Source organism: Camarhynchus parvulus, chromosome 21 (assembly GCF_901933205.1).
Source record: "Camarhynchus parvulus chromosome 21, STF_HiC, whole genome shotgun sequence".
Classification (NCBI taxonomy): Eukaryota; Metazoa; Chordata; class Aves; order Passeriformes; family Thraupidae; genus Camarhynchus; species Camarhynchus parvulus.
This window is the reverse complement of record NC_044591.1, coordinates 3,026,711-3,054,655: the sequence shown is the minus strand read 5'-3', so window position 1 is coordinate 3,054,655 and position 27,945 is coordinate 3,026,711. Positions and strand designations below refer to the sequence as shown.

General features: G+C 46.6%; 3 protein-coding genes across 5 annotated transcripts; 1 reads left to right on the top strand and 2 right to left on the bottom strand.

Moving 5' to 3' along the window:
* DRAXIN (dorsal inhibitory axon guidance protein) lies at nucleotides 1-16,283 on the bottom strand. Its single transcript, XM_030963728.1, has 7 exons — nucleotides 15,683-16,283; nucleotides 7,242-7,720; nucleotides 5,728-5,915; nucleotides 5,238-5,349; nucleotides 4,784-4,873; nucleotides 4,427-4,516; nucleotides 1-1,023 (listed from the first exon to the last, which is right to left on the bottom strand). The coding sequence occupies exons 2-7, from the start codon at nucleotides 7,702-7,704 to the stop codon at nucleotides 911-913; spliced, it is 1,056 nt and encodes a 351-aa protein (XP_030819588.1). The 5' UTR covers nucleotides 7,705-7,720; nucleotides 15,683-16,283; the 3' UTR covers nucleotides 1-910.
* On the top strand, nucleotides 15,471-23,451 carry MAD2L2 (mitotic arrest deficient 2 like 2). 3 transcript variants are annotated; one of them, XM_030963732.1, is made up of 9 exons: nucleotides 15,471-15,653; nucleotides 19,178-19,229; nucleotides 19,459-19,577; nucleotides 20,095-20,166; nucleotides 21,023-21,123; nucleotides 21,239-21,333; nucleotides 21,436-21,509; nucleotides 22,553-22,645; nucleotides 22,947-23,451. In XM_030963732.1, exons 2-9 carry the CDS (start codon nucleotides 19,190-19,192, stop codon nucleotides 22,986-22,988), a joined length of 636 nt encoding a protein of 211 aa, XP_030819592.1. In that variant the 5' UTR covers nucleotides 15,471-15,653; nucleotides 19,178-19,189; the 3' UTR covers nucleotides 22,989-23,451. The 3 variants fall into 3 exon arrangements, with proteins under 3 accessions (XP_030819592.1, XP_030819590.1, XP_030819591.1); XM_030963730.1 differs by lacking the exon at nucleotides 15,471-15,653 and adding an exon at nucleotides 16,356-16,418; XM_030963731.1 differs by lacking the exon at nucleotides 15,471-15,653 and adding an exon at nucleotides 16,516-16,644.
* LOC115912259 (F-box only protein 44-like) lies at nucleotides 21,402-27,879 on the bottom strand. The gene is made up of 6 exons (XM_030963729.1): nucleotides 27,858-27,879; nucleotides 27,427-27,740; nucleotides 26,688-26,814; nucleotides 25,904-25,999; nucleotides 25,424-25,559; nucleotides 21,402-24,715 (listed from the first exon to the last, which is right to left on the bottom strand). The coding sequence occupies exons 1-6, from the start codon at nucleotides 27,869-27,871 to the stop codon at nucleotides 24,569-24,571; spliced, it is 834 nt and encodes a 277-aa protein (XP_030819589.1). The 5' UTR covers nucleotides 27,872-27,879; the 3' UTR covers nucleotides 21,402-24,568.
* Nucleotides 27,880-27,945: the final 66 nt, after the last annotated feature.

The following is a 27,945-nucleotide window of genomic DNA, read 5'->3' as shown; positions in this document are numbered from 1 at the left end:
GGATATCCATCATATCTTTATTTACATATCACGGAAACACACATGCAACATGTCACAGGTTTTACTACAATGGAACAGCCTGTCCCTATCTCCTGTTACCAAAAACTTTATTTTTGGCTCACTAGGAAAACTATCACTTCCCTAGAAAGCTCCTAAAAATAGTAATTAAAAATAACAGACCTGGCAGGATAGAAAAATGAGTGAGAGCTACAGGCTGGGATGTGTTGCCACATCCTTGCAGAAACCAGGTGGTTCTCTGAAAGCAAGAAAGAATGGAGTGGGATTGGATGGTCCCAAAGATGACAGGTCCCAAGATGCAGTGGTAGTGTGGAACAGCTAAGGAATATGTCTGGAGCAGTGAAAAAAGGAGAGAGTAGGAGGTCTGCCAGAGGGTCCCCTCTCACCTAGGCAGGCAGCTGATCCATTTCCAATTTTTGATTCCACTTGGATGCTACAAATTTCCTCTCCTCTAGGAACTTCCAGTCCTTAAGGAGGATCCATGTACCTTTATTCTCAAGCAATAATTAAGGGGTAAAGTTTAAGCTCATATCCCCTTGGCCCTGAAGGATTTCCACATCTTGCCTCTCTTGAGAGAAGATGAAACTGCAGAGCCTTTTCCTGCCAGGACCATCAGAATGGGAGTCGCGATCATTGCTCACTAACTAGGAGAGGGGGACTCAATTCAGTGGCAGGAATGTGCTGAAGGAAGGGACAGGGAGTGCAGCCCTGCTATGGAAAAGGCTGATGCCACTGTATTTATAATGAGCGTGAGTTTCAGTCTAGCTGGGACCTGGCATGTTCAGAGCCTGCAGCTTTCCCTCATTTGCTCAGCTTTTTCCTCTAATTCCCACTGCTAGGTATAAACAGTTTGACCCCAGTTCCTGACCATCCAGGCAGGAGTCCCACCCTCCTAAACATTAATGAAAGATCCCTGCTCTCCATTGGCTGAGTCAGGCTCCACACAGCGCCCCTTCCTCCGGGTCACTCTTCGGTTCCGGTGGAATTTGGCGTAACAGCGCAGCCCTATGGAAAAGACGTTGTGAAAAATGTGGATTTTATGATTGGCTTTATACAAATATTAAAAATGAATATTATATGTGTTATGTTAGAAAGTAATGCTGTATTAATTTCCTTAAGTAGTGTGTTAAATATAGTTTTAGGTTAAAACATAATGTTAAAATAGAAACTATGCTATGTAGGATACTTTTTTAAAAAGAGGAATGAGGTACTCTCACTGAGATAGCAGCCACGGGACACCTAAATCTTTCAGAGAAAAAGAATTTATTGCTTTCTTATCGAGTTCTTCCTGCCTCACTCAGCCCTGAAGATGCCATCAGGATTCAGAGGCAGAGGTTGACACTGACCAGACAGAATGTTTGAATGGAATTTATGCATCATGTATGAGGTATATGAATATGCAACAGGCTGTTGCTTTTAAGGGTTAATCCTCTGTTAATATGTGTACTTTTTCAGGCTTATTTTGCCCAGAAAAGGTACCCAGACTGTCCCTAACTCTTTGTTTTTATTGTTTCATGTTGTCCTAATCCCAATTGTTCCAATTTTTATTACTCTAATTATATTACTATTTTTATAACCATTTTATTACTATTAAATATTTAAAATTTTAAAACCAAGTGATTGGCGTTTTTCACGACGTGTAGAAGTGAGGAGGGACCAGGGCTCACTACAGCAGTAACACCAACTATTTCTCTGCCTCAGATACTGCTGCACTGGGGACAGTTCTGGTGCTGTGTCAAATAGGGTGGGAGAGAAATGCCTCACATTCAAGGCATATTGCTCTCTGGGCACTGCTGTTCTGTTTGGCTCACTGTTCTGGTTTGGGATTCATTGTTCAGTCAGGTTTCCCTGGATTCTTGAAATACCAATGAATTATTCCAATTGTTTCCAGTGATTTTATGGAAGCCCTGCTTGGTTTCCTCCTATTACTTCCCATTACTGTCTAAGTAATCTCTCCACTGGGAAATTACTACAGACTTAATGTGCAGCAGCAATGACTAGGGACCTCCCCTTGCTATTTATTTCTCTGAAGCTTCAACACAGAAGGGAAGAGGCTTTGAAGTGTTATTACTGGGAGGTCCAATCCAAAGCCCACTGCTCATCTCCTTTAATTTCTCTGTTTTAGATGCTCAATGTGCACGGTCTGAAGGAAGCTAGCTAATATAGCATGGGTGAGTATGAAGGGGAAAAAGGAATTTATTTGTAAAAACCATGAGTACATATTCTCCCATGGCAGTGGAGGGTAATGGGAGCCTCTGGCCATGGTAACTACTTGGTTTCTGGCTCCAAGAGGTTGATTTTATGGTGTTTCTTGTCTGACTTTGTTAGACCAGAATGTGTAGATAGTTGGGCCAAACAGAGTATAGCCTGTGGCTAAATAATTCTCATGAAAACCCTGCTTTTCAGTCGTGCAGGATCTTGTCATTGGGGTTGGCAGGAGCTGATTTGATCATTCTAGAAACTGCAGCTCTTTTCACTTCTAGAGCAGGCAGCAGAGGATTTATAGCTTTTGTAATAAGACAGCTCAAAACTTTCCTTGGTTGTACAGTGGAGATCCAGATGATGTCACACAGCAGTCCTTTGGAATTATGTCCCTGGGCTACATTGAGACCAGCTACCTTAAAAAGCTGGGTTTGTGCCCCTCATTACCAATCACCCCAGGGCAAGCTGGCCTCCTAAAAGGGGAGCATGCAAGATCAGAGCTCTGCTCCTATCTAAGCCTCTTGTCTGTCTTACCTGATCTTCCCTCTCTGGGGATTTTTTTATGCTACACAGGATGCACATTTCTGATCAACTGATAACTAGCTTAAGGATAAAGCAGGGCCTGGGGCAGCCTCATTAAGGACTGCAGAAACACAATTCTTGTTTCTAGGCTAATCTGTCAGAAGGTCATCTCTGATTAAGACCTTGTGGTGTTACGCAACACGCCCAGGGTGAACACTATCATTTAACGTTGCAACTCCAGGAAAGCTGCCCATTGAACTGAGTAAAAAGTAGGCAAAGAGCCTGGTCAAATCACTGGGTACCTAATGCAGGTCACAAAACTTGGCAAACAGAGTTTTTTTTTGGCAGGCAAGACTCAGTGCCTGGAGCTGATCCTGAACCTGTTTAGACTAGAAGAGTGCCTTTTAACGCTTGCATAATGCACCTGCCTAGTAAAGGCTGCTGTGGGTTCTTCAGAAATAGTTTTAAGAAACAAAAGCCTGAGACCTTCCCACATCTACTAAATTGCTACAAGCTCAGTTGAAATGAACTCAGGAAAGTCATGTTTGGCACAAGGGTATCCCCAGCTGGCCATTGCTGCTCCAGATAGCGCAGCCTTGTGTCACAGACATATTTTATGAAAAATCCTTTCGTTAGGATCTTTTCTCCTGAGAAGCTGAGAGGCCTCGGAAACGAAATGTAAACAATAACTATCTCCTCCTGTGGAATGCAACAGGTGCATCTTTGATTGGTCTCATGTGGTTGTTTTTAATTAAGGGCCAATCACAGTCCAGCTGTCTAGGACTTTCTGGTCAGTCACAAGATTTTGTTATCATTCCTTTCTATCCCTTGCTAGCCTTCTGATGAATCCTTTCTCTGTTCTTTTAGTATAGTTTTAATATATCATTTTCTTTTAATATAATATATATCATGAAATAATAAATCAGCCTTCTGAAACATGGAGTCAAGATTCTCATCTCTTCCCTCATCCTGGGACCCCTGTGAACACCACCACAGCCTTGTCCAGCACAGCTTGCCTGGGCTCCCAGGCAGTTCCCAGCCTCAGGCTACCTTAGCAAGCTCAGCTCTTAGTGAGATCAGCTCTTAGTGATTATCAGCTCATTTTGTGATTTCAGCTCTTTTGCTTGCTAAGTGCCTTAGGCAGATGCAGGGAGAGAGAGGAGAAGGCTGTGTGAGGTTCCACAGGGATGGATTTATTTGCAGCCTCTGCGAAAGTCTCGGGGACAGCTCTTCTCCCAAGCTGGGCAAAAGTAGCTCTTTATATAGGATACAAGAATTTTAGAAATTGTCCAATAGTAAGGGTCAAAAGGAAAGTAACCTATAGTCTTACAGAAAGATAAGCAAGGGTCTGAAGGCAGAAAAAGGCGCTTCTTAGGTCCAGTCATCATGACTTGGCATATCCTGTCTTGGTCATGGAGGCCTTGCAGGCCCTGTGCCTGCTACAACTATAGATATAAAGATATAAAGTTATAAAGATATAAAGATATAAATCTATATCTATAGATATAGATAGAAAAGAACTGTTATTCCTTTCCTCATATCTTTGCCAGAGAGCCCTGTAATTTCAAAGCTATAATAATTTGAAGGGAAGGGGTTCATATTTTCCACTCCAAGGGAGGTTCCTGCCTTTCTTGGCAGACACCTGTCTTTTAAACCAGGACAGGGAGCAAAGAGCTGCACTCACCTTCAGTGCACATACAGTCATCATAACACTTGTTGTTAAGGCCTCGATTGTGTGGTTTGCAGACGTGTTCACGTAGGTCACAGCAAGAGCCTGCAACACAGAACCAGGGGTCAGCACAGCTCAGGCATCCCCTTACCTGTAGGGCTACTGACACCCTTGACAGCCTTATTTTACAAATAAACACCCATGACATTGTACAGACATCATCTGGTCCCACAACACGCCTAGAGAGCCTCTGCCCTTCCCTTGCATGCCACTTCCTATCACTAGGAGAAATCGGAATGCACGTCTTAAAACCTGGGCTAGATTGCAAGCATCCTATGTTTGGAGAAATAACTCTGCCAGGCTGATCCTGACCTGGGAGGCAGTCAAGGTGGTGATCACATGGCTCTCCTTCAGCTGTTGTGGTTTCATTTCCACTGCTGGGGCTCTTACTGCGGCGTTTTTCTGTGTCAAAAAAAAAAAAAAAAAGATGCTGATAGAAAATTTCATGCTAGTGTTTTCATTTTGGAGAATATATTTTTTCCAGGGTAAAAACAGCCTCAAATTTCAAGAGTTTGAACTCTAAAACTTCATAGTCTGATCTCCTCCCTATTTCTCCACTCTCCATTTATCATTTTTACTCTGCCCTCCAAATATGCATCCAAAATGAGAAACATTCTGAAACTGAGCACAAAACTCAATCAGCATTATGCTGCTGCTCTCTTCCTCCACCACTATGATCTCCTGTCCTTCAGCACATCTATGAATACTAACTGTAGACAAATCTTACAGGATGACTTTTGGGAAAGAGTACAGGGAGGTTTAGCACCTTTCTTTTTAGCAGATGGCCACATTTCTGGTTTGAGATCCTCATAATCAGTCCAGTCAAAGAGTGCCATATCCAAGGTGGGCATCACATCCCCATCTTGCCTGAGGCGAGCCTGCAAACCACAAAAAAATCAGACAACGGATTACACTCCTGTAGAGACACTGAAGTCTTTGCAAATTTTCATGGTGCTTTTACATTAAAAAGGCTTTATGATTGCACCTCCCCTCCTCCACTCCTGTCTTATCCACTGGGGATTCCTGGCATCTCATTTTCAAAAGCAAAGACCTTTCCCTTGTGAGGCTGAAGCCAAGAGGGAAGTTTCCACTGCTTCTGTGTGACAGCAAAAGGTGAGCAACAAGCACTGGGAGATGCTGGCACTTCAGTCAAATGCACCTACTGTCTCTGTGGTGCTTGAAACTCAGGGAAGTTGGATAGCTGAGGAGAGAGGCAAGGCTTGGGGGTACAGAACATTTCCCAGCTGTCTCTTTACCTGTGACCGTGGTGAGGTGGCTGGAAGAACAGGAGGCTCCTCTGTGGAAACAGCTGAGTCCAGTGCAGCAATGAGGAGTGGGCTGGGAGTCAGACTTGGAGCTTCCTCTGCTTGAAGATTTTGAAACTGTTCTTCAGAGCTTTTGGGTTTCTTGTACAGGGAGCTTGGCCCAGCACCAGGAGTCTTCCCTGCAGAGGGCAACAGGTACAGTGGCATTACCTTTCTCATCCTTTTTCTCTGTGTGACAGATTTGAATCAAAGGAATTCATGTTTCATCCAGTTGCCAACCACTGTTCCATGATCCTGAGCTGCTGTTTTAACCACTGTATAACAGAGTAATGGGCTATTATAGTGATAAATCAGCTCCAGAGTATATGCAGCTTGATTTTTGCATGCTTAAGACATACAAAATCACACCTCCCTGAAGATCTATCTCTTGTTTAAGAAGCAAAACATGTTTTTTGTGGTCTCAAAAGTACAAAATGTACCTATATAACCATTTTTTAACCAATGGATTAAGCTATTGCAAATACCTGTGAATACATTCTTATTTGATTTTAATAGTGAGTTATTTCAATTTAGTTCAAGTCAGGACTTACCTAACTTGAAATTACCTTCACAGATATGTCCCTCTTCTTCATAAGTATTAATTTAAATATAGACCTTAAGTTAACCTCAAGAAATAAGCCCTGTTTGTAGTCTGCAAATATTGCTTCAAACCAATTTTGTTGCATACTCTTTCATATTGCTAGCACAAGCTGTTTAGTCAGTCCTCTGAAAAAACAATAGAGCTCTTCTTGCTGAGGCAGGGAGGAGTGAAGGATGGAACTCAAGGATGTGACACCCAGCTTGTCACACAGTGTAGATTGACACAAATTGCCTCACTTTAACAGAACTCAAGGTTTACCACACTGAGCTCATACCACAGAAACACCCACCCACAACTTGACCTGCAAACGAAAGCAGTCCCAGTCAAAACCAAGCAACATTTTTAAAGTTATCACTGCAATTTCACATATGCAAAATCTGAATTTCTTGTTGTTGTTGTTTAGCATAAACATAGAAGGGTACAAGCTCTGGTGAGAAGAAACTGGTCTTCAAAGCAAAATAAAGGGGCTGTGTTTTTTCTAATTCTCATTATTTTTTGAATTGGTGGGGAGACTGAGCATGGCTTGGATATATTTGTTCCGAAATTGGGCCATTTGCTAAAAAGGAAAATAAAAACAAAACAGACCACCCTAAAACAGCCCCTCAAGTCTTAGGGTCTCTCAGAGCTCCCCCTGTAAGACAAACTGGGTCATTTTCACAAAATTGCAGCCAGCACTAAAATTCTGCTTCTGCAGTTCCCCTTTTTTCTCGTGCCTCTTTTGTTTGGCACATTTCTCCCCAGAGCAGGCGCACACACCCTCCACACACACACGTGGCTCCCCCACAGCTGCCTCTTCTTGCCCTCACACAAGAGATGCTCATTCCCAGTGCCACCACAGCCCCAGCTCCCCTTGGAGCTCAAATACCTTGGTGATGTTTGAGCCTGTCCCTGCGGCTGTGCCGACGATGCTCTCGGTTCTGCTTCTTTCCTTTCTCAGAGCCTGGGGACTGGTTTTCCCTCTCAGGATACGATGATTCAAACCCCAGGAACACGTCCTTATTCTGTTTCAAGGCTGCTGGCTGTCCCTCTGCCACCAGCTCTTCCACAGCTGAAGCTCCACTGCCCATCTTGAGGGTCTCTTCCCCAGCCAGCTGCCCTCTTGAAGGCATGGAATGGACCCTCTCCTTCTTGGCCAAGCCTTGCCTGTGATGGCGCCCAGTTCTGGGCTGCTGCAGCCACATCTCTTGATTTTGAAGGTGGTGGTTGTTCTCTGGGGCATTTTTGAGCTTTGTGCCAGAGTTCAGGGAGATTGCAAGGCTGATGTCTGAAAGAACCAGCACGCACAGGAAAAAGAAAGAAGAGAAGGTGGAAGAAGTTTCCATAATCATGGGTGCTCTGTCTCACCTGCAATTAAAAAAGGGGGGAAAAAAGCAACCAACACTTAGGAACTGTAAAGGCCATGAAGATTCAGTCCTAGAACACTCAGATAAAAACCATTATGGTGTCCTGAGGTGGAAGCAAGTTATTCCCTCTTTGCTTATCTCCTCTTCTCCCAGCCCTGGTTACAGCAGCTGAGACACATGTGCAGGGCCTGCAGGGCTGAGAGGTCCCAGTTTCATGTGCAAATGAGGTCATCAATCAGCAGGACACTTCCCTTTGATTGCCCACTAGCCCCCCTACCCTCCTATTCACAGCCACCATCTGAGGGGCTGGGGGGCTGGCTCCTGCCCACAGCTCTTAAGCCTGGCACAATCCCAGCTGCCAGGCTGGCATCCTGGGCTAGGGGCACTGGCCCCTCCTCACAGCTGGTTTTCTTGCAATGAAGATGTCAAAATGAACAGAACTGGAGGCAGATGGTGGCCACACAGGACCAGTAACAGCCCTGAGCAGCTCAAGACAAGAGACTTTCACACCATGCTTGCATACTGCTTCAGGGTGGTGGAAATTGGTCAAAGAAAGAAAAAACACTGGAGATTTTGTGCTGATACCCCATGGCATAGCAGGGAAATAAAAAGGCTGTCAGCAGAGCAGGGGATGCTGGTCTAAAGGACCAAGGGGCAGAGGCAGGCTGAGGTTTCCTTAGCTTGTCCCACTTTCCTTCCTTGATCCTGCACAGGTCACCAGGGAAGGCTGTCACTGGGAGGGTAATTTAAGTCCCAAGAACATCAAGACCAAGTTTCATTGAGTCCACCAGCACAGTGGCTGCAGACTGTTCTCATTCATTCTGCTTCACTGTTATATTTTTGAGGGTCTTCTTTCATCCTTTTGTTTGTGTTACAAGACATGGCTTTGGGACGTTGTGGCTTCGTGCTCTGTACAAGTCAGAGCATTCTCTAATTAAGTTATTCAGTCATTCTCCCCTGTCCTTTCCCACAAAATAGGGAAGGAATTTGCAGCATTTCTAGTGCAGCTTTTCCAGACTGTCCCTCTCTCTCTGGGCAGCATGAAGAGAAGACATGCTTAAAAACAGAGTTCCCTGCTATACTGACTGCCACAAAACCAGGCTTGTGCTTACATTTGATAAACACTGTCAGAGTTACAGCCACAGCTTTTCACTCAACCTCATCTCAGTCTTTCTGCACCTCAGCACCTGGCTGCACCTGATTTCCATCTGTTCACCAGGAGAGCCACTTTGCTGCTTAATCACAGGGACTCCTACTCCCTCCTCCAGGTGATTTTCTGCTTGGCCAGTGTGCTGATTTGGCACAGCCTGGTTGTTGGTAGTGGGGAGGGAGCCACAGGGGTAGATTCTGTAAGAAGCTGCTAGAAGCTTCCACCATGTCCAACAGAGCCAAAGGGAAGGGAAGGAGGTGTGAGAGGAATGGTGGATTTGTCTTTACAAACCAGCTGTGGATCTGCTGGTAGATAAAACCAGCACTGGGAGATAAAAGAAACAATGGGAAGGATTCCAATGATTGATGGATGGAAAAAGATATTTGCTTTTACAAATAAACTTTAGGTTTGCTGATAAATGAAATTAGACATTGAAAGATGAAAGAAACAATGGGGAAGGAAAACCCCTCAATTCCATAAGAATTACAAATTAAAAGGGAGGGTTATACATGAGAGGGAAATCTTTGGGATCAGGCATTCTGGGAAGTCTGAACCTCTCAAGTACCTCAGCCAATGGGGAAAGAGAGAAGGGAAATGTGGCTGGGAAATTGGGATAAAAAGGAGGCTGTGTCCTCCAAAAATTGGAGAGATCCCAGGGGAATGCCCCATGGCTTCTCCCTTTATTGGAATAAAGTCAAAGTACTCCTCTGTCTCCTTTTTGGACATAAACCTCTGGTGTTTGTGGATTAATTTTCCTAACAGGTGCTCCAAGCATCAGAGCAGAGATTCCTCTGCAAGCTGTGATGAGGACCCTGGTGAAACAAACTGTGCCCTTGTGATGCATGAAGTCCATGGGGCATGCAGGGATCCACACAGCCCATGGGAGAAGTGCTCGTGGTGGGGTGGGTGGATGGCAGAGAAAGCTGGGGTACAGCCGGAGACCCGAACAGAGAGAGGGCTCCTGCTTCCAGACATAGAGAGAGAGGGCTCTGCTCCCAAACTAGAGCAGCCTGTCCTTTGAGGAGTGCACCCTGTGGATGAGTGACCCACACCACAGCAGCTTTGGGATGGCTGTTGCCTGTGGGAGGGAATCCATGGCAGAGCAGAGGAGATTCCTCTCCCTGAGTGAACAGAACAAGACCTTGAGTGACAAACTGACCAAAACCCCCTGCCCTGTCTCCCTGTGCTGTTGGTGGGAAAGAGGGAAGGGCTGGGGAGGGGAAAAGGTGTTTTAAAGGCTTCTTTTACATGTCATTATCCTCCTCTGGCTCCATTAATAATAAATTTACTTTATACCTTTAAATTTGAACCTGTTTTGCCCTTAGAGTATTTTCCTCCCAGCCCTTATCTCAATCAAATTTGTTAATTTTTTTCCCTCTCCTCTGCCCAGCTATAGCATAAGAGGGTGAGCAAACAACTTTTGTGGGTGTTGATGTTTGGCCAGTATCAAACCATGACACCAGCCATAGCAACCTGTGCCTTTCAGGCCAATTCTGACTCCAGTTCTTGTGGAGCTGGCAGAAGATGCACTCGGATTAGCTTGGGCTCTTCCTTTCCCCTTTTCTTTCAGCCTGAGAGACAGATATGGAGAATTTTGAGTCAGTGAACACTTTACCATCACAGCAGCTCAGCATCCTGGAGTTAAGAGAGAGATGCCTTCATCCTGTTAATTGAAAAAGCCCTGCTCATGCACTCACCAGCCAATCCTGCCTTTCCAGGATTCCTCTCTGTTGCTGTTCATAGCCTGGGAACATATTTTCAGTTCAGCCATTCCCTGGAAAGAGGCAGGCAGCACAGGGGCCTTCTTTTCATGCAGTTTTCAAAAAGCAGGTATTTCTACTGGCCATAAAAGACAATAAACTGTTCCTTGAGGACTGATTTAGGAGGCACTGGGAAGCTCACTTGCAAAGGCATAACACTAGAAATGCTATTTTATTGGAAGCTACCTGGAACAAAGGAAAACCAGACTGACAGCTAAATCTATTTAAAAAATTTTAAGATCTTCTCCCAAACTACTAGAACAAATATCAACACACAGCTCTGCATGGGGTCTTTGCTCTTCCCCCAGACCATGGGGTCTTTGCTTTTTTTCCTAGGATTCTCTCTTTAAGAACCAGAGCGAACCAGCTGGATTAAGACATCACTCAGAACAACTCAAAGAGCTATAAAGAGCATCTTACCTTTTCATCTGTAGGCAAAATACCAAGAGGAGAGAACAAGTGCAAAGAGAATGCAAGGGTGTCTCCAATCTCACTCTCACAGACGTGTCCCTTTGATGGGGAATCTGACAGACACATTCTGATTTTCAGTGGGAGCTGGGAGGCAGCTAAATGCTGCAGGGCAGTTAAACAGAAGGTCTGCTTCAAAGCATAGGGGGTGTTTATTTAAGCTGCCCAGCTGTCTTGTTGGCACAAATCAGGATGAAAATGCAGGTAGGAACACGGATTGCCTGTGCACTGGCAGGTTAACGTCACCGTGTTACTGTCGCTGGGAATCTTGCATTAATAATGTACCGGCATTACCTGACAACCTACACTGCTACACTGTTGTCAGGGGAGATCTGAGCTGTTTGCTACACCAAACCAGTGCATGGACAAGTTTTGGGTTAATGCAACACTGCTGTGCTAGAGGCAAACAGTCCCAGCCTTCTCCTAACCACTTGTTTCCATGGCCTGATCTATCTGTAATTTCAGAAAACTCTTCATACCTCCTTCATTTTTCTTACCCTACAGAATTCACACTTACAAAAGACAGCTAGATAACACAACAGCCTCCCTAGCTCTCAGTGCTCAGGTTTATTGTATTTGCTGGGAATGTCCAGATGAAGGCAGGAATGATGCATCTGACTCAGATGCATCATTAGCCTTCTCAGAAGGCTAATTTTATTATTTTATAATACTCTATTATATTAGAGAATACTATACTATACTAAAGAATACAGAAGGCTAAAAAGATAGTAACGAAAACTTGGGGCTCTTTACTGAGTCCTGACACAGCTTGGCCCCAATTGGCCAAAGAGTGAAAACAACTCACAGCAGAAACCAGTGAAACAATCACCTGTGGGTAAACAATCTCCAAACACATTCCACATGTGAGCACAACACAGGAGAAGCAAATGAGATAAGAATTGTTTTCCTTTTCTCTGAGTCTTCTCAGCTTCCTAGGAGAGAAATCCTGGGCGAAGGGATTTTTTCAGAGAATGTGAATGCTACACAGGTTCCTCAATGGCTGAGCACCAAAATAAACTTCACCCTCTTTTCTAGCAGGACCACAGTCCACAAAAAAATCCCATGCTAGCCCTGGGCTCATTGATGTAGGTGACAGCAAGGTTCTCACCCTGCTGATGGAGCCTGCAAAGGATGACATTCTGCCTGAGACACAGACCAGGCAGAAAGAAGTCTGGCCTTGTAAGGAGTTGCCTTTCCATTTAAAATGCCTTTAAATTGCTATAAACAAACACACATGTTACAACAAAGCCCAGAATTCATCCTCTTCTTAGGGTTCATACATTAATAAGGGAAATAAATGGAGTATTTGCCATGTTAAGCTACCCCTGTAGTTCTTCACAACACCAGACCTACATCCTTATTGCTCCACCCCTCTTCCTGCACTGCCTTACAGACCCTCAAGATTACAAGGCACCTGAGGTAGCAAATCTGCCTCTCACATGAACGTATGTAGAGCAAAGAGCTGCCCAGAGTGTGGACTCAGGGCTGGGAATTGAGTTGCAGTGCTGTTTTCTAGCCACAATTTCTGATCCATTTGGGGTTAGTAGTGGATGCTTACAATCCCCTAAGTGAAATTGAGGGGGGTGGGGGGTTGCATTTTGGATAATTTTCCCTGTGGGAAGTCTTCTCGGGACTCACTGATATAATTGCTATTTTTCTGCTCTCTGCTTGTAATCCTGCAAGGATTGAGCAGGGAAATGGAAATTCTGTCATGTTTTTCTGCTATAAATACAGTTGTGTCACCTTGGCTCCGAAATAGACTCTGAAAATGTTCCTGGTGTATTTGGTTTGGATTTGACAAAACAGGAACATTAGATCATCTACATCCATTCACGTGTCTCTCTTAAAACATGACATCTGACAGTCTTAGCTTTAACTTTTCACATTTCTTCATGTCACACCCAAGAGGAACAAAATCCTTGAACTGAGAGACTGTCAAGATCTTTGATGCATTTATTATGCTCAAGGGCTGAACCAAGCTGGACCCAAGCACGTGTGCTGGGCTAGATTTGTTTTTGGCTCTGATAAGCTCAGACTTTGGCAGACATGTGTAAAGATTTCCTGGACTCCAGACAGCCCCAATCTGCAGCAATACACAAAATGTATGGGCATCTGCATGGGTGTTGTGTGTATGTGCCTGTGTGGCAGGGATGGCAGACAATAAACCCAGCTCTGTGTGCCAGGCTCCCTGTAAATAAGGAGCCATGGGGTGATGGATGGGCTTGAGAAGGCCTGGAGCAGAATGGATGGGGTGGGCTCTATGGTGGCTGACATGCAGAGAGCTGGCTGGAGCCATGAGGATGGCATTGTGCAGATAAATGAGATTTGACTTCCCTGCTGGGTCTCTTTCCATCTGTTTTTCTGTTTCTGGAGGCAAATGCTGGGAAGGTTCACAATCTGCCAAGAGACTTTCCCATTTCTAAAAGCTCAATCCCAGCTTTGTAGGATCTCCCAAAGCAGGCAGGTAATATTTGCCCTTCTCTTTTCATTTCCAGGACAAAAGTATTAAGATTTTTATTCTTTCCAACATTTCCTGCACACTAGATTTGTAAAGAATTTCAATTGTTTTTGCAGTTGTCCCAGACATCCTTGGGATGACAGAACAGCTCCCTGCTCACAGATCTTCAGTCCTTTTGTGTTCCTTTTCAGAGCTGCCCTGCTTTTTAGGTTTCCTGCTTCCATCATCACCATTCCTCCCTATCTTGCCTTTCATACTTACCGGACTCCAAAGTTTCTTTGTCCCTCCTGACTGTGATGCAAGACATTTCCTCTCTGCAGATATTCAGGCTACCTGAACACCCCCTCCGCTTTGCCCTTTGAAACATCTGGTTCCTTTACCTGTGCTGTTTTCTCTCACTTTTGCACTCCAGAATAGAAAGGGCCAAGTTCAGTATCATACCAATTGCATTAGTGGTAGGAGAGACAGGACATAAGGATTCAGGCTTGCAAGGCATGAAGTAGTAGTCGTAGCTTCACAAAGCCTCTCCCTGGAGCAGTTTGTATCCAGTGACCACTTGAAACTTGATTTACTCAATGTTAGTTGTAGGGCTGGAGCTGGGACTCCCCTCACCCACCAGCTCCACTGACAACCTGTGCTCTACTCTCCTGATGAGGACAGAAGTCATCTGTTCACACAGCACAGCCCAGGGAGCTCCCTCTGCCACAGCCCAGGTTTGTGAGCTGCCTGAGTCCCTGCTGAGCTCCAGCACCCGGGGTTTGGTCGACACTGGACACTTCCAAGTCAATACATGCCCCTAGGCACAGCTGAGCCACTCTTTCTCCTGCCCTGAGAGCTTCCCAACACAACATCTGCCAGGGACAGGTCAGCCCAGCAAGTCACTGCCTTGAAGGGTAAGGGGGGCCCATGAATGAATATGCAGAACCCTCTGCTCTGCTTCCCTCTGGGATTTCACAGGCATCACAGGCGACCTGCCATCAAACAGAGTCTGCTCTACCCAATAAAGAGACTAAAACAGCAGTGAGCCTGAGATTCACACCCAAGATAGGGTTGCTTGCTGTCAGCATGGCAGAGAAGACTCTTCAGTTTCATGCCCAATGCCAGGTGACAAATGGGACACAATCAATAGGAGAGGTCATTGCTCACCCAGCTGGAAAGTACTCGCCAGTGTTACAGGGAAGAATGGGGCAGATTTGCCCTGATCTCTGCTGGGAGGGAGACAGGGCTGTGTCTCGACTGGCAAAACAGTTAGGCTGTGCTTTAAACATCCTTCCTTGCATGACTCTCTCACTTTGAACCATATTTATAGAATTAATGCCTCCTTCTTCAAGTGAGAGGACATGGCAGTACAAAACCACTTCCATTAAACCCTCCAGCAGACAGAAAACTTCAGGTGTGCATTGGATAAGTGCCACTTAAATTCTGTGTGATTAATTACTAGTTGCAATAAGCCATTAACTGATGCCAAATTGATTTAATTCAGAAATGAGACCTCACTTTTATCAACAGAGGAAGAACAGACAGCAAACCGCGGGTACGCAGGGGCAGCGCACGGCTCTGTAAACACAATGACTCGGTGGGAAAAGCTCCCGCCGCCCCTCAGCATCGCTGGCTCGGAGCCGGGACGTTCCCCCGGGGTGTGCGAGGGGCTCAAGCCCTGAGAGAGGGACGGTGCCTCTGTCCGAGGCGACTTTGCTTCCCAGAGCGATGTGGCAGGAATGACCCGCAGCGGGGCGGTGGGACGTGAGTCCCAGAGCCCGAACCGCGCATCGCTACGAGGCACAGGGCACGGAGGCGACCCGTGCGGCAGAACCGCGGCGGGACCCGCAGAGTCCGGAGCCCGCTCCCCTGCACGGGTGACAATAGGTCCGGCCGAAGGCACCGCGCCCCGGCACCGGCGCTGTCCGAGCTCCGTGCCCGCCCGCACCGCGGAGCGATGCCGCCGTAACCGGAGCTCCGCGGCAGGACCGGGCACCCCCGTCAGTCCGTGTCTTTGTCTGCTCCGGGGCGCACGGAAAGTGGGAAGGTGCTCTCCACTCCTCCCCAGTCCCCGCCACAGAAGAGGGGAATCAGCTCGGCGGAGCATCCACAGGGGCGGGTGAGCACGGCGCGGGCAGCGCTGCTTACCTGTCCGGAGGTGCCGGTCCGGGGTGCCTGGCGGGCAGGGCAGGGCAGAGCTGTGCGAGCGGCGGAGGGGAGGCAGGTCTGCGGGGGGCAGGGGGTGTTCAAACCCGAAAGGAGAGGAGGAGGAGGAAGAGGAAGAGGAGGAGGAGACAGGGGGAAGGCAGTGGGGGAATGTGGAGAGGAATCGGGGACATGGGGAATCCCGGGGGAGTGGGGTGCATGGTGCCGGAGGAGGTGGGACTGGGAGGGGCGGAGGGGCTCTGGCCGTGCGGGGCTCACAGGAGGAGTGCGGGCCATGCCAGGGCAGCGTGCTGCGGAGGAGGTGGGTGCGGGAGCGCAGGGTGCTGGTGGCAGCAGCGCTCCCTGCCCCGGGCACGGACGGGACAAAGACCGGAGACAAAGGCGTGGCAGCCCGGGGAGGCGGGGAGCGGGTGAGCCGGTGAGCCCCGCTCACCTGCGCGGTGCGGCGGGCTCCGCTCTCCCGCGGGCTTTCCCCGGGCGCGTTATGGTCCCGGGGAGGGAGAGCCGCTGGTGGCTGAGCGTGCCCCGCTCTCTGCACCGAGCCCCGGCCCCGCCGTGCCGGGGCAGCCGCGGCCGTGCCGGGACCCCGCGGGGCAGCGGGACCGACCCGCGCCCGCTCCTCCCGCCCGCCGGGGGGCGCTGCCGGTCCCGCCATGGCGTCATCCGCAGGCGCTGCCGCCGCTTCCCGCGCTGGGCGGTGTGAGGGGCGGCGGGCCCGGTACGGAGCGGGGAGCGCCGGGGCGAGAGGGAACAGCGGGAGGGGCACAGCGGGGCGGGGAGCAGCGCTGGGCGGACACGGGGACGTACAGGGGCGGGCGGCTGTGCTGAGGCGGAGCGCTGGGCGGCAGTGGAGCCGTGCGAGGAGCCCCGTTCCGGGAGGGAGCACCGGCGAGCGGGCGGTTGCCAGGCTCGGTTCTCAGGCTGAGGAAAAGCGGTGCCGTGCGGTGGGTGGGACCGGGGCGCTCGAGGGGTCTGTCCCCGTCCGCCCTCCCTTCTGCTGGCGTGGTTGAGACACCGGAGTGGGCGAGGGAGCGGCGGTGACGGGAGCCCGGGCCAGGGGGCGGCGGTGACGGGAGCCCGGGTGAGGGAGTGGTGACGGGAGCCCGGCACGGACACGGCACGTCCGGGCTGCTGGAGCGGCCTGTGCGGGCTGCTCTGGGCTGGTGCGGGAGCTCCTGTGATAGGCACGGGGAGGCCGCTGGGTTATACTTACATGATATGCCCCATCCCCGCAATGTCTGAGGTTGGATGGAGTTGGTACCAGCCTGGGGTAGTGGAGGGTGGCCAATCACGAAAAACGCCAATCACTTGTTTTTAAAATTTTAAAAGTTTAATAGTAACAAAATGGTTATAAAAATAGTAATATAATTAGAGTAATAATAATTTGGACAATTAGGATTTAGGACAATACGAGACAAACAGTTATGGACAGTCCGGGTACCTTTTTCTGGGCAAAATAAGCCCGAAAAAGGATGCACGTTAACAGAGGATTAACCCTTAAAAGCAACAGCCTGTTGCATATTCATACACCTCATACATGATGCATAAATTCCATTCAAACACAGGATTCTGTCTGGTCAGTGTCAGCTTCTTCCTCTGAATCCTGACAGCATCTTCAGGGCTGAGTGAGGCAGGAAGAAGTTCGTTTGTTCTGATAATAGAGCAATAAATTCTCTTTCTCTGAAAGATTCGGGTGTCCTGTGGCTGCTACCTCAGTGCAAGTGCCTCATTCCTTTCTTTAAAAAAAGCATCTGACATAGCATAGTTTCTATTTTAACATTATGTAATAACCTAAAACTATATTTAACACTATATTTAAGAAATTATATGTTATAACCTAACACTATATTTAAGAAATTAATACAACATAACTTTCTAACATAACACATATAATATTCATGTTAATATTTGAGAAAAGCCAATCATAAAATACGCATTTTTCACACAGGGTGTTGTAATAAGATGAGCTTTAAGGTCCCTTCCAACCCAAACTGTTCTGTGATTCCATGATCTCCCAGCCTGCACAGTCCTGGAGCGTGTAGTGCCAAGTTTCTACTTTGTGATTGCATGGAAGGGTGGATCCCTTGGGTTGCTCGGGCCTCTCTTTAAGAAGGAATGGAGTTTAAGTGAGGATGTGACCCTAAACCTCTAAAAACACAGATTGTTTATGATACTCTGTAGATGTTTTGTACTAATTTGAAAGCCACTGTGGCTGGGGTGCTAGAGAGATGCTTAACTATCTTAGTGTAGCAGATCACTGATATTCCAGGAAGGCCTTGTATATAGGGGTATAACTCTGTTTTAAAAACCGGGGATGAAAGTAGCTCCCTGTTTTGTGTAGGTTGAATTAATTCTTTTTAGGTCTGAAAAACATGTTTTGTTGCAGCTGAAACAGCTTGAAAATCAGTATCTATAGAGCTTATTGGAACATCTGTGGTTTGTCAAAAGTCTTTGTAGAACAACTGAGTTACTGGCGGAGCCAGAGTGCTCCAGAGGCATTTAAAGACCTCTACAGTTCATGAATGGTGCTGCTGTTAGTGGTTACAATTTGTTGGCTTGCAGAGATAAAATAATTAAACAAAATGAAGTTTCTAATAGATAATTATGTACAGAGTGTGACTTAAATTATGTAAGGCATGGAGTCTGCTATGCAGGGAAAGCTGTTGGGAACCTGAACTCCAGCACTGCTGTTTGATTGTCAGTTTGTCACAATAATGTGCTGCCCCTTGTTGCTCACAAATTTCAGGCTCCCCAGGGATGCAGTCACAGCCCAAGCCTGTCAGAGTTCAAGGAGCAGCTGAATGATGCTCTAAGTCACATAGTTTAGTTTTTGGTGGTCCTGTGAGGAGCAGGGAGTTGAACTCCATGATCCTTATAGGTGCCTTCCAACCTGAGGAATTCCTTAATCCTGTGTCACAAAGTTGACTTAATTATGCAGCTCTGCAGGGTTTGGGTTCCATGGGACTGCAGAGAGAAACTCAGAAGTTGTTGAGAGTGGCAGCAGATGAGAACCTGTGTGATGATGTGTCAGTGGAAGATGCAGCTCCAAGCTTGGACAAGCAATGGTTCATGGAGGTGAAATAGCAGAATAGAATAAACCCAAATAATAGAATAAACCCAAAACCCTGAGAAGTTCTTGTGTTACAGTAAGAAATAGGGCTTAGAAAAGGCAAGTACTATGAAGCTTTAAAAAAAACTGTTTCTTGTGTTACTAAAAAGTATTTGTCTGAACTTTGCTGTATCCCAGAAAGGGAGAGAGACTGAAAACCCCATTAAATTATGGATAATCTCTCATCCTGAGCTGTGAGCACTGCTTTGTGCACTGCTGGTAATCTCTGAGGATGTGCTGGGTTTATGAGGGGTGCTCACACCTCTCACTGTGGGCTCACAGGGTCTTCTGGTGTACAGCTTCATGATCTGACTAGATGAATAAGACAGGAGCCAGAGGATAACCATTCCTTTTGTGGTTATTTCCAGGGTCTGGGGAAGATGACCACTCTCACACGGCAGGACCTTAACTTTGGGCAAGGTAATGTGTTGTACCAAGCTGCATCTGGTGTCCCTGTGAGGCTCCTCTTGGGTACTGAGCTTGGGGGAGTGTTGTAGGGTTGCTCTGTCCCTAAACTTTCTGCAGCTAAGAGGAGGCAGGTGAAATTTATGCAGAAAAAAAATAACCTGTAAAAAAAGGTCCCCTGAGTGTCTGGTATTGCTCTAATTTCCCACACCCTATTCCAGCATCCTTTACTTCTGTTTTTCAGTTGTTGCAGATGTTCTTTCAGAATTCCTGGAAGTGGCTGTTCACCTCATATTGTATGTCAGAGAAGTTTACCCTATTGGGATCTTTCAGAAGAGGAAAAAATACAATGTACCTGTCCAGGTAGGAGATTTTCCTGGAAGCTGACAGCCACATGGACAAGCCAAATAGCGAGGATCAATCAACACTCACCAGAAAAACCTTACACTCTGCAAGTGATTGTTTAATGTACAGACTTATTTTTGAGGAGAGCTTAGTTCCAGGATACAGCAAATGCTCATGGGACAAGCAGGTCGTGGATAACAGTAGGAGAAGGCTGCCCCAGCTCTGTGCAGTGAGGTAACAGGAATGATGTTCACTAGGAAGCAGGGATGGTTGGAATATGCAATTCCCAATATGCTGTTCTGGGTATACATTCCAGATACACAACAACTGTTTGGGTGCAGTGATCTGCCTCAGCTGATTAACCCTTCCCTGAAAGAATTGCTGATTTGAATGGGCAACTCAGCATTTTCCAGCACTATTTGAAGCATGACTCGAATGCTTTGTAAACATTGGTGCTTCTATTTAAATCTTCCCTTTTAGCATTGTCCTGGCTCATGTCCAACACAGCTCTGACTCTTTCCTGTGTTTGCTGCAGATGTCCTGCCACCCAGAGCTGAACCAGTACATCCAGGACACGCTGCACTGTGTGAAGCCTCTGCTGGAGAAGGTGAGCTCAGACTGGGGACCTGGGCAAAAGTACTGCAAGTAGATTTAATAGAAAGTAAGAGAACATACATATTATCTTAACTGCAACATTTGTTTACAAATTTACCATACGCAGTATACTAGCTGATAAAAGTTCCTAACAAAACTATAAACATCATAACCTTTCCTGGCAGTTAAAACCCTGCCTTGCTTGTCTCATATAGCACACAAGGACACATGTCTGTATATTTCCAGTTACATCATCCTACCATTCTGCTTTACAATCCATCCGACTTTAAGCACCTGCTGTGGCAGAACAGTTTGAATGCTTTGCTGTGAACCAGGAAGGAAAGGTAGGCCTGGACTCCAGGTTTTGTGAGAGAAGTGTGTGACCAATGAAACATTTCAGGGGGCTGCTGGCAGGTTTTCTATGCCTTACTCCTTACAGACAATTGTAATGCACATGTAGAAAATGGAATTAGGTCTGTTCTAAATTGTAGTTGTACAAAACTGCTCTGTTTGGACAACGGTCTGAATGTATCTTAACTTCATCAGTGTCCATCCCAGAGTGATGCAGGGAGATGGCTGTGCATTTCCTCCTTTGTTCCAAAACAGGATCTAGAGGAATGTACAGTTTAGCACGCTTCATCTCCCTCAGCCTTAGCCACAAGCTGACAGCTTAACACCCAGCAAGAAATGACTTTGCAAAAACATTTTTTTTTCTGATTGCTGAGAATAATCTAAAGTCAGGTTTTGGATAAGGGCTTGTGCTGTGAGCCCCAGCAACTGAGTGTACTCCACTTCATCAAAGAATGTGAAGCACAGTGTGGGCAGCAGACAGCTCATATTAAGGGATTTTCCTGTCTTGGTTCCTGCAGAACGATGTGGAGAAAGTTGTGGTTGTAATTCTGGATAAAGAGCACCACCCCGTGGAGAGATTTGTCTTTGAGATCACCCAGCCACCTCTTCTTTCCATTAGGTGAGGTTTCCACTCCTCTTTGCCCCTGGCATCCAACACCCAGCCCTGGGAAATATTCTGGGAGCAACTTCAGGCCTTTGCTGCATGCCAGTAACAAGTGCTGTCTCCTCCACAGTTCTGAGTCCCTGCTGTCCCACGTGGAGCAGTTACTGCGTGCCTTCATCCTGAAAATCAGCGTGTGTGATGCTGTGCTGGACAACAACCCCCCAGGTAAATGTCACCTGGATCCAAACAGCCTCATGCCTGGCATTGCTTGGCTTGGCTGATCCTCTGGGAGCTGTCCCCTGAGCTGGAACCTGACACTTCTCTTAGGTTGCACCTTCACAGTTCTGGTTCACACACGGGAGGCCGCCACACGCAACATGGAAAAGATCCAGGTGATAAAGGTGAGTGATATCCTTGGGCACCTGATTGTGTGTGAGAAGCTGCACAGCAAAGACTGGGCACTGCAGAGTTATTGGCATCTTTAAGGTTAAGGCTGAGAGATATTTTGAACATGTGGGTTAGTGTCACGTGAGGCCCATCATAACTGTACTTGAAATGTGGTGAAATGGTAAATGCTGGTGAGCTGACAGCACATTTGCCACACACGGCCACCACTGCAGACAACTTCAATTGAAATAGATTGTAACAATACAACTTCAAGTCTTGAAATAGATTGTAACAATACTCACTGTCCAGTGCGTCTCAGACACTTAGAAATACTCAGGCATGTAGAATAGGTGCTTTAATTAAATCAAGTAGAAAAGCAGCCCTCACCCACCATCCACTTTTGTATAAAGAACAAGAAAAACTAAGATTACAGTAATGAGTAGGTTTGGGGGCACAAATACATTGTATCTTACAGGAAACTGTGTGCAGAACACTTTCTAAAGCAAGATTATTTTCAAAGAATCTTTGTTTAGATACAGGGAAACTTTTTACCTGATTGAAGTTATTTTAGCTGTCCTAAGGCACAACAAATAAAGCTAGCAAAGTATAAAATTGTTTCAAAATGAAAGTCTGCTCTGCATTGCTTAGTAATGGAAACTTATGGTGTAGTAGACTCACCTTTAGACTTGCAGGGCAGGATGGAAACCCATGCCCTAAGCATTCTGGAGTTGCAGTTAAATCTTGGTGTAATGAACTGGGCATGGTAGCTCAGGACAGCAGAGAGTGTATCTTTTAAAGAAGTGAGATATCACCTTTGTAGTAAGTGCAGTGGGTTGACCTCACAGTTTGATGCTGTAACTGAAGACAATTATGCTGAGCTCAGGGACAAGCGTGTAAGTGTTAAGTTTTGTTGTTGTGGAAGGTTTGAATTACCTGTTCCTTCCCTCAGCCACTCTGTCTCTCTTTCAACTTAACACAAAATAAGTGCTGAGGAGGAGCTCCCATTACAGCACTGCTGGGTTCTGCCAGTAACACCTCCTTGTGTTCCTGCCCCCAGGATTTCCCTTGGATCCTCGCTGATGAGCAAGATGTGCACATGCACGACCCCCGGCTCATTCCCCTGAAAACCATGACATCTGACATCTTAAAGGTGAGCAGGGCATTCTGACCGAGAGGTGCTGAAACTGCTGTGGTTTTGAACTGTGAATGCTCTGACATCAGCTCTGCAGTTTTCTGTGGTGTAACAACTTTAAAACATACTGCTGAGCAGTAGCTTAGTCTTGCAGATGTCTGTGCCAGTAATCAAAGCAGGGCAAGACTCCTCATAGTAAAATAGGAAACCTGGATATGGGGGAAGGTATAAGCACTTCCTATTCAGCCTGTTGCAGACTTTTTTTTTTCCCATTCACCTACCTGTATACCAACAGGACTGTGCTTGTTTCTCTCTCCAGATGCAGCTCTATGTAGAAGAGCGAGCTCACAAAGGCACCTGATTCCAAATCTTCCTTGCCTTCAAGCTTCATCTGATCTTCCAGTGGAGTAAGATCTGTCACAAACTGTATCTTGATAACCATCTCTTCAGCTGGCCTTCTGAGGGAATGTAGAGCAGCTGCTGCCTCTTTATTTCAAGTGCTCTTACCACTGGATAAAGAACTGACTTGGAATGGGGAGCCAGAGCCTGTTCCCATCCTGACTTGTGTGAGAGCACAGGTGTTGATACAGTGCATCTCTGGGGAGTCAGTGCTTTATTACCAGTCCAGTTCTCACCTGGAAAGGGCAGCTCCATTGCACACAGGCAGTGACAGACAGCTAGGAGCTGTCACACAATCCACGAGAGCAACACTTGTGCTAAGGGGGAGTGAGGCCTTATGTAGTGTCTGTCCACTGTGACCATCACAACTAGTCTTCAATAAATACCAAGTTTTACCCCAGTTAAACTGGGCTGTTCTGTCAAAACCATGCTCCCTTCAGCAAAAAAACTATTTTTATTTTCTGTGAAGTTTCCACCACTTTTCTGGCCTGAATGTGGACTCTGTCAATTCCTATGAAAGGCTGTACAACCTTGTCTCTCCCCTTTCACTCAGAGGTGGCATTAGCAATGTGGAATTTGTCTGTCCATCAAGGACACCTGCCAAGTGTCCTACTCCTAACTGAGAATAAGCAAGGAAAGCACAAATAATCCTACACCTGTCAGGGGAGATGGAACATGGCCTTTACATCAGTTCTGGGTATATAAGGGTGGGAGACACAGTTCAAACAAGCTGAGCTTGTTTGTCAGAGAATTTGGTACACTAGCTTGTCCAGCACCTCCTGCTTCCTCCAAGTAACAAGTGTAGGAACTTTATAGATCAAGTCTGGGCACTGCTTGAACATTCTATATTGGGTTACACTGCTCAGTATAAACCAAAGGTGATGTGGGAAAAGCCCAGCACAAACAAAAGGCACTTGTGTTGTTAGGCAGCTGCCTGAAGGGACTTCTTACCTCCTCTTTCTCTACCTGTTTATTCAAACACCAAGCGACTGTTTTGGATCATTTTGATCATACACACTTAGAGAAAGGGTAAGGAATTCATTACCAGTGACACAGCACTTAGGAAAAAAGGGTGACAGTTTCCTGATGCTATGAAAGGTCTGGTGCAGATCATAAATCTTAACACTGACACAGGAAAGAAAATACCATACAAGACAAGCTGTGGCAGAGTCCTTGTAGATACCATTTATAATCTGAAATTAAGCATTTTAGCCTTATCTTTCCTATGTTCCATAAACATAAAAGTGTCTTTAAGACTGTGTGTGTTAGCATAATAATGTATTAACTAGAAAAGATAGATCTCATATTTAATTGTCCCAGTTTTCCTCTGGAAGTGCAGCAGTAACTGCAGTAGCATCCATGGTAGAAGAGAATGGAAGATGAAGACAGAACACCCTTCTAAAGGGGTGGGCCTGCTGAAATTCTACTGTGAACAAGAGCTGCAAGACAAAGCTAGGACACACCCAGACAGAACAGGCATATAGTGCACCTGAGGCCACTTGGTTCCAGTCCTGAGGTAAAAGCAAACGCTTCCACAGTGCCTCACAGTGAGCTTGGGGGCCCAATGGTGATGCTGCTGTTTGTCACACGGACCCCATACCAGCCTGCCCAGTACTGGGTGTCCTGGCCTCCGTGCTGGAACCAGATGTAACGAACTCCTGCTGGGTAATTCTGGAAGGTGTGAGAAATCTGCACAGAAAAGAGAATTCCTCTTAATTTGCCTAAATAAATCAGGGTTCACCTAGAAGCTCAGAAAATGACAGTGTGTGAGTCTTAGAATGAGCTGTTCCTGAGCCTAGATAGCTTTCACTGAAAGTGCACCATACCCTGTTTTTTTGGGGAGGAGGGAGTGGCAGGGGGGGAAAGAAGCTTTTCTCACTCAGCCTTCTCCCCAAAATCCTATTTGTGTTAAGCTAACATTAATCTTGAGTTTTAAGTGCATGTATAAGTAACATCTAATGCAGAATGTACAGCAAATTAAACCAGTTAAACACCTGTAACAGTTTAAGAAAAGTTAAGTCTGCAATACTTGGCTATCCATGCAATAGTTTTAAAACAGTTTTTTGATCAAAAAAAACCCCTAAAATCTGCTCTTGTTATTTAATTATTTAGACAGAATCTTACATAAAACCAAGAAGCAATTAACTGCATTAAAACAACAAAGAAGCCCACAGGATACTCTATAGAAAATGCTGGGCACCTAAAAATATTATCTGTCTCATTCAGGACACTACTGCTTCTTCAGCATCATCCACAGCAAGGACTGACTCACCTCTATAGAGCAGAGGAGGCTGAAGAGCAGAGAAAGTCCACTGGCACTTTTGGCCAAGTAAGACTTGCGACACACCAGTGTCACAACACTGCTGTAAAGCTCCTGCCTCCCTGGCTGCTGCTCACCTCTCTCCACTGGGCATCACCCCACTGCTCAATGACCACTGGCTCAGGACGGAATTCCTCCAGGACGATGTAGTCTTTGGAGAGCAGCCTCACGGTGAGCTCGTAGCGGCACCCGCAGTCAAACCTGGCAGCGTACCTGGAGAGGCAGGAGGAATCAAGGAGCAGGGCTGTATATACAGCACTCAGTGTTCTTTATTTTTCAAAAGCAGTCTCCAAGGGGATCCCTGTCTGCAGAGGAAAAGGAGTAAAGGAGTGTCATCCCCATAGCTATAGAGAAGTTGTGCAACTTACAGCTATCCCACCCTTCACAGGATTGCCACCATGTAGTCCATTGAGTAAGTTCAGATTTAGCTTATTCTTCACTCAAGAACTACAACTCCCAAAGAAGAGACAACTGATTTTATGGCATGAAAAGCTCCAGAAGCCTAGCTTACCTCTAGACCAATGCTAGAAATTCTAATTTTCAGTGCTTCCACTCACCAGTCCTTGACTGTAATTTCAGGCCGTATCTCATCCATCAGCTGATTCCAATAACCTTCTTTATCCAGGGTAATGAGTTGAGACTTGAAGCATGGCCTGAAACAGACACAGAAATACAGTTCTACAGAGGACTTCTCTCTTGCTGTCCTTTCCCTGACAGCTTTAATACCCCCCCAGATCCTGAAGGCCCACAAAGCTGACCTGACTAAACCCTGCCTTATCCATAACCAGAACTTGACAAGAAAATGAACTGAATTAGCTTCACCCCAAGATAAAAAGAATAGTTACCTACAAGCTGGATTAAGAGGAGTCTCTGTATTGATGTATTGGTAACAGGAAACCAGTGCCTAGTGCTTGTAAAAGCTGTTGATCCTCCTCTGGTGACAGCTTTTATTACAAGTTGTTTGTGTGACACACCCACGACTCCTGAAGCTTACAGAGCTTTGACCTTGTCATGTAAGTACAGTTGATTGAGTTTCTCAATCAACCTTTCTCTACCACCTTTGGGAGAGGAGAAGCAGGGATCCCATGTAGATTATCCTAACTAAAAAATTACAGGAAGTTCCTGGTAGGTAGAGAAATTTAGCAGCTGCTGTGATCAAATCCTGCAGCAGTACCCACCTCTTTAGATTAACTGGCATAAAGGGTTAATGAAGCTCCTTCCTTTTCCCACAGGTGATCTAAGGTTCAGGACCTGCCACCAGCCTTCTAACCATGGTGCCTTTTCAGACAGATGGCAGGAAGCAGGTTTCCCAGTTCCAGATTATTGGAATTCAGTTCTTACCCATATGAAGTGACAAAGTATTTGTGTACTCTGGGGTCTGACATATGACTTCCATGAGCTCCAGGCAGATCCTCAATTTTCCACTTATCTCCTTCATTGGCATCAAGTGTCCAGTGCTGGAAGTTCTCTAAAAACAGGTATCCAAGGTGAAGGTTAGGACCTCACTTCAGCTACCAGCAAGATCTCACCTTTTCTTAGAATCAGCAACAGGAGAATTCTTGGAAGCTACTTGATGTTTTCAGATCCATTGTATTTTTCCTACAGCTCCAAGTGACTCCTGTCATTATGCTGCCATTACCTTTATGTGGCTGTCAGCATCTAGGACAGCAGGGAGCAGATTCCTGACCTCATCAGAAAATCAGCAGCAGCAATAAAGTAGGGTTACTGTAGTTATATTAGTCAAGTCTTTGGTAACAAAAGTTCTCCAGTTGCCCAAATGTTTAATCCCAATCCCTGATCGTTTCACTACCACATTGTACTTGCAGTGCAAATTATTTGTCCCTGCCTGTTGTACTGGGGCCTTATGACTCCAGATTTTTCTGGCTAAAACCATAAAGTATTGGTAAATACATAGCTATTTACGTACAGCAGTTTTATTGCAGAAGCTGAGCTATAAATCTGACCTAGCAGAGCTACACCCAATAGCTGGACAGTCCCACAGCACAAGCAGAAGTTGAGGCATGACTCATTTAGACTGCTCGGAAACTCTTAGTCCTTTATTATAAATAACGAAACCAACCTTCAGCACGAGGGTTTTTGAGTAAGTTTTTCTTCATGTGGCAGAGCATATAGAAGACCTTCCAGTCAGAGATGCTCCTGTCATAGCTCTGACGATAAAACCCGTCGCGCTGGCACTTGCGCTTCCACAGGGTGTTGAGGTCCACCACGTAGCGCCACTGCGAGCACACCAGGCGGCAGGTGCGGAGCAGCTCCCGGGCGGGCAGCAGCGACAGCAGCTCCACCAGCACGTCCTCGGGGAGATCCCCGATGCTGGTCATGGCAGGCCGCGGCCCGCGGGAGGGCGAGGGGAGATCCGCGGCACGACGGGCCGAGCTGCCGGAGGGGAAGGCAGTTTCCTCTCGTGACTAACAGAACCGCGGAGAGCCCGCCCGGCCCCAGGCCCGCTCCCCGCCGCAACCCCCGGGCCCGGTCCCCGGTACTCGGTCCCACCTGGCTCCGCCCATCTGCGCCTCCGGACACGGATGTGCGGGGCCGCGGGGCGGGGCCGCCGGCCTGGGGCGGGGCGGAGCCGCGCTGG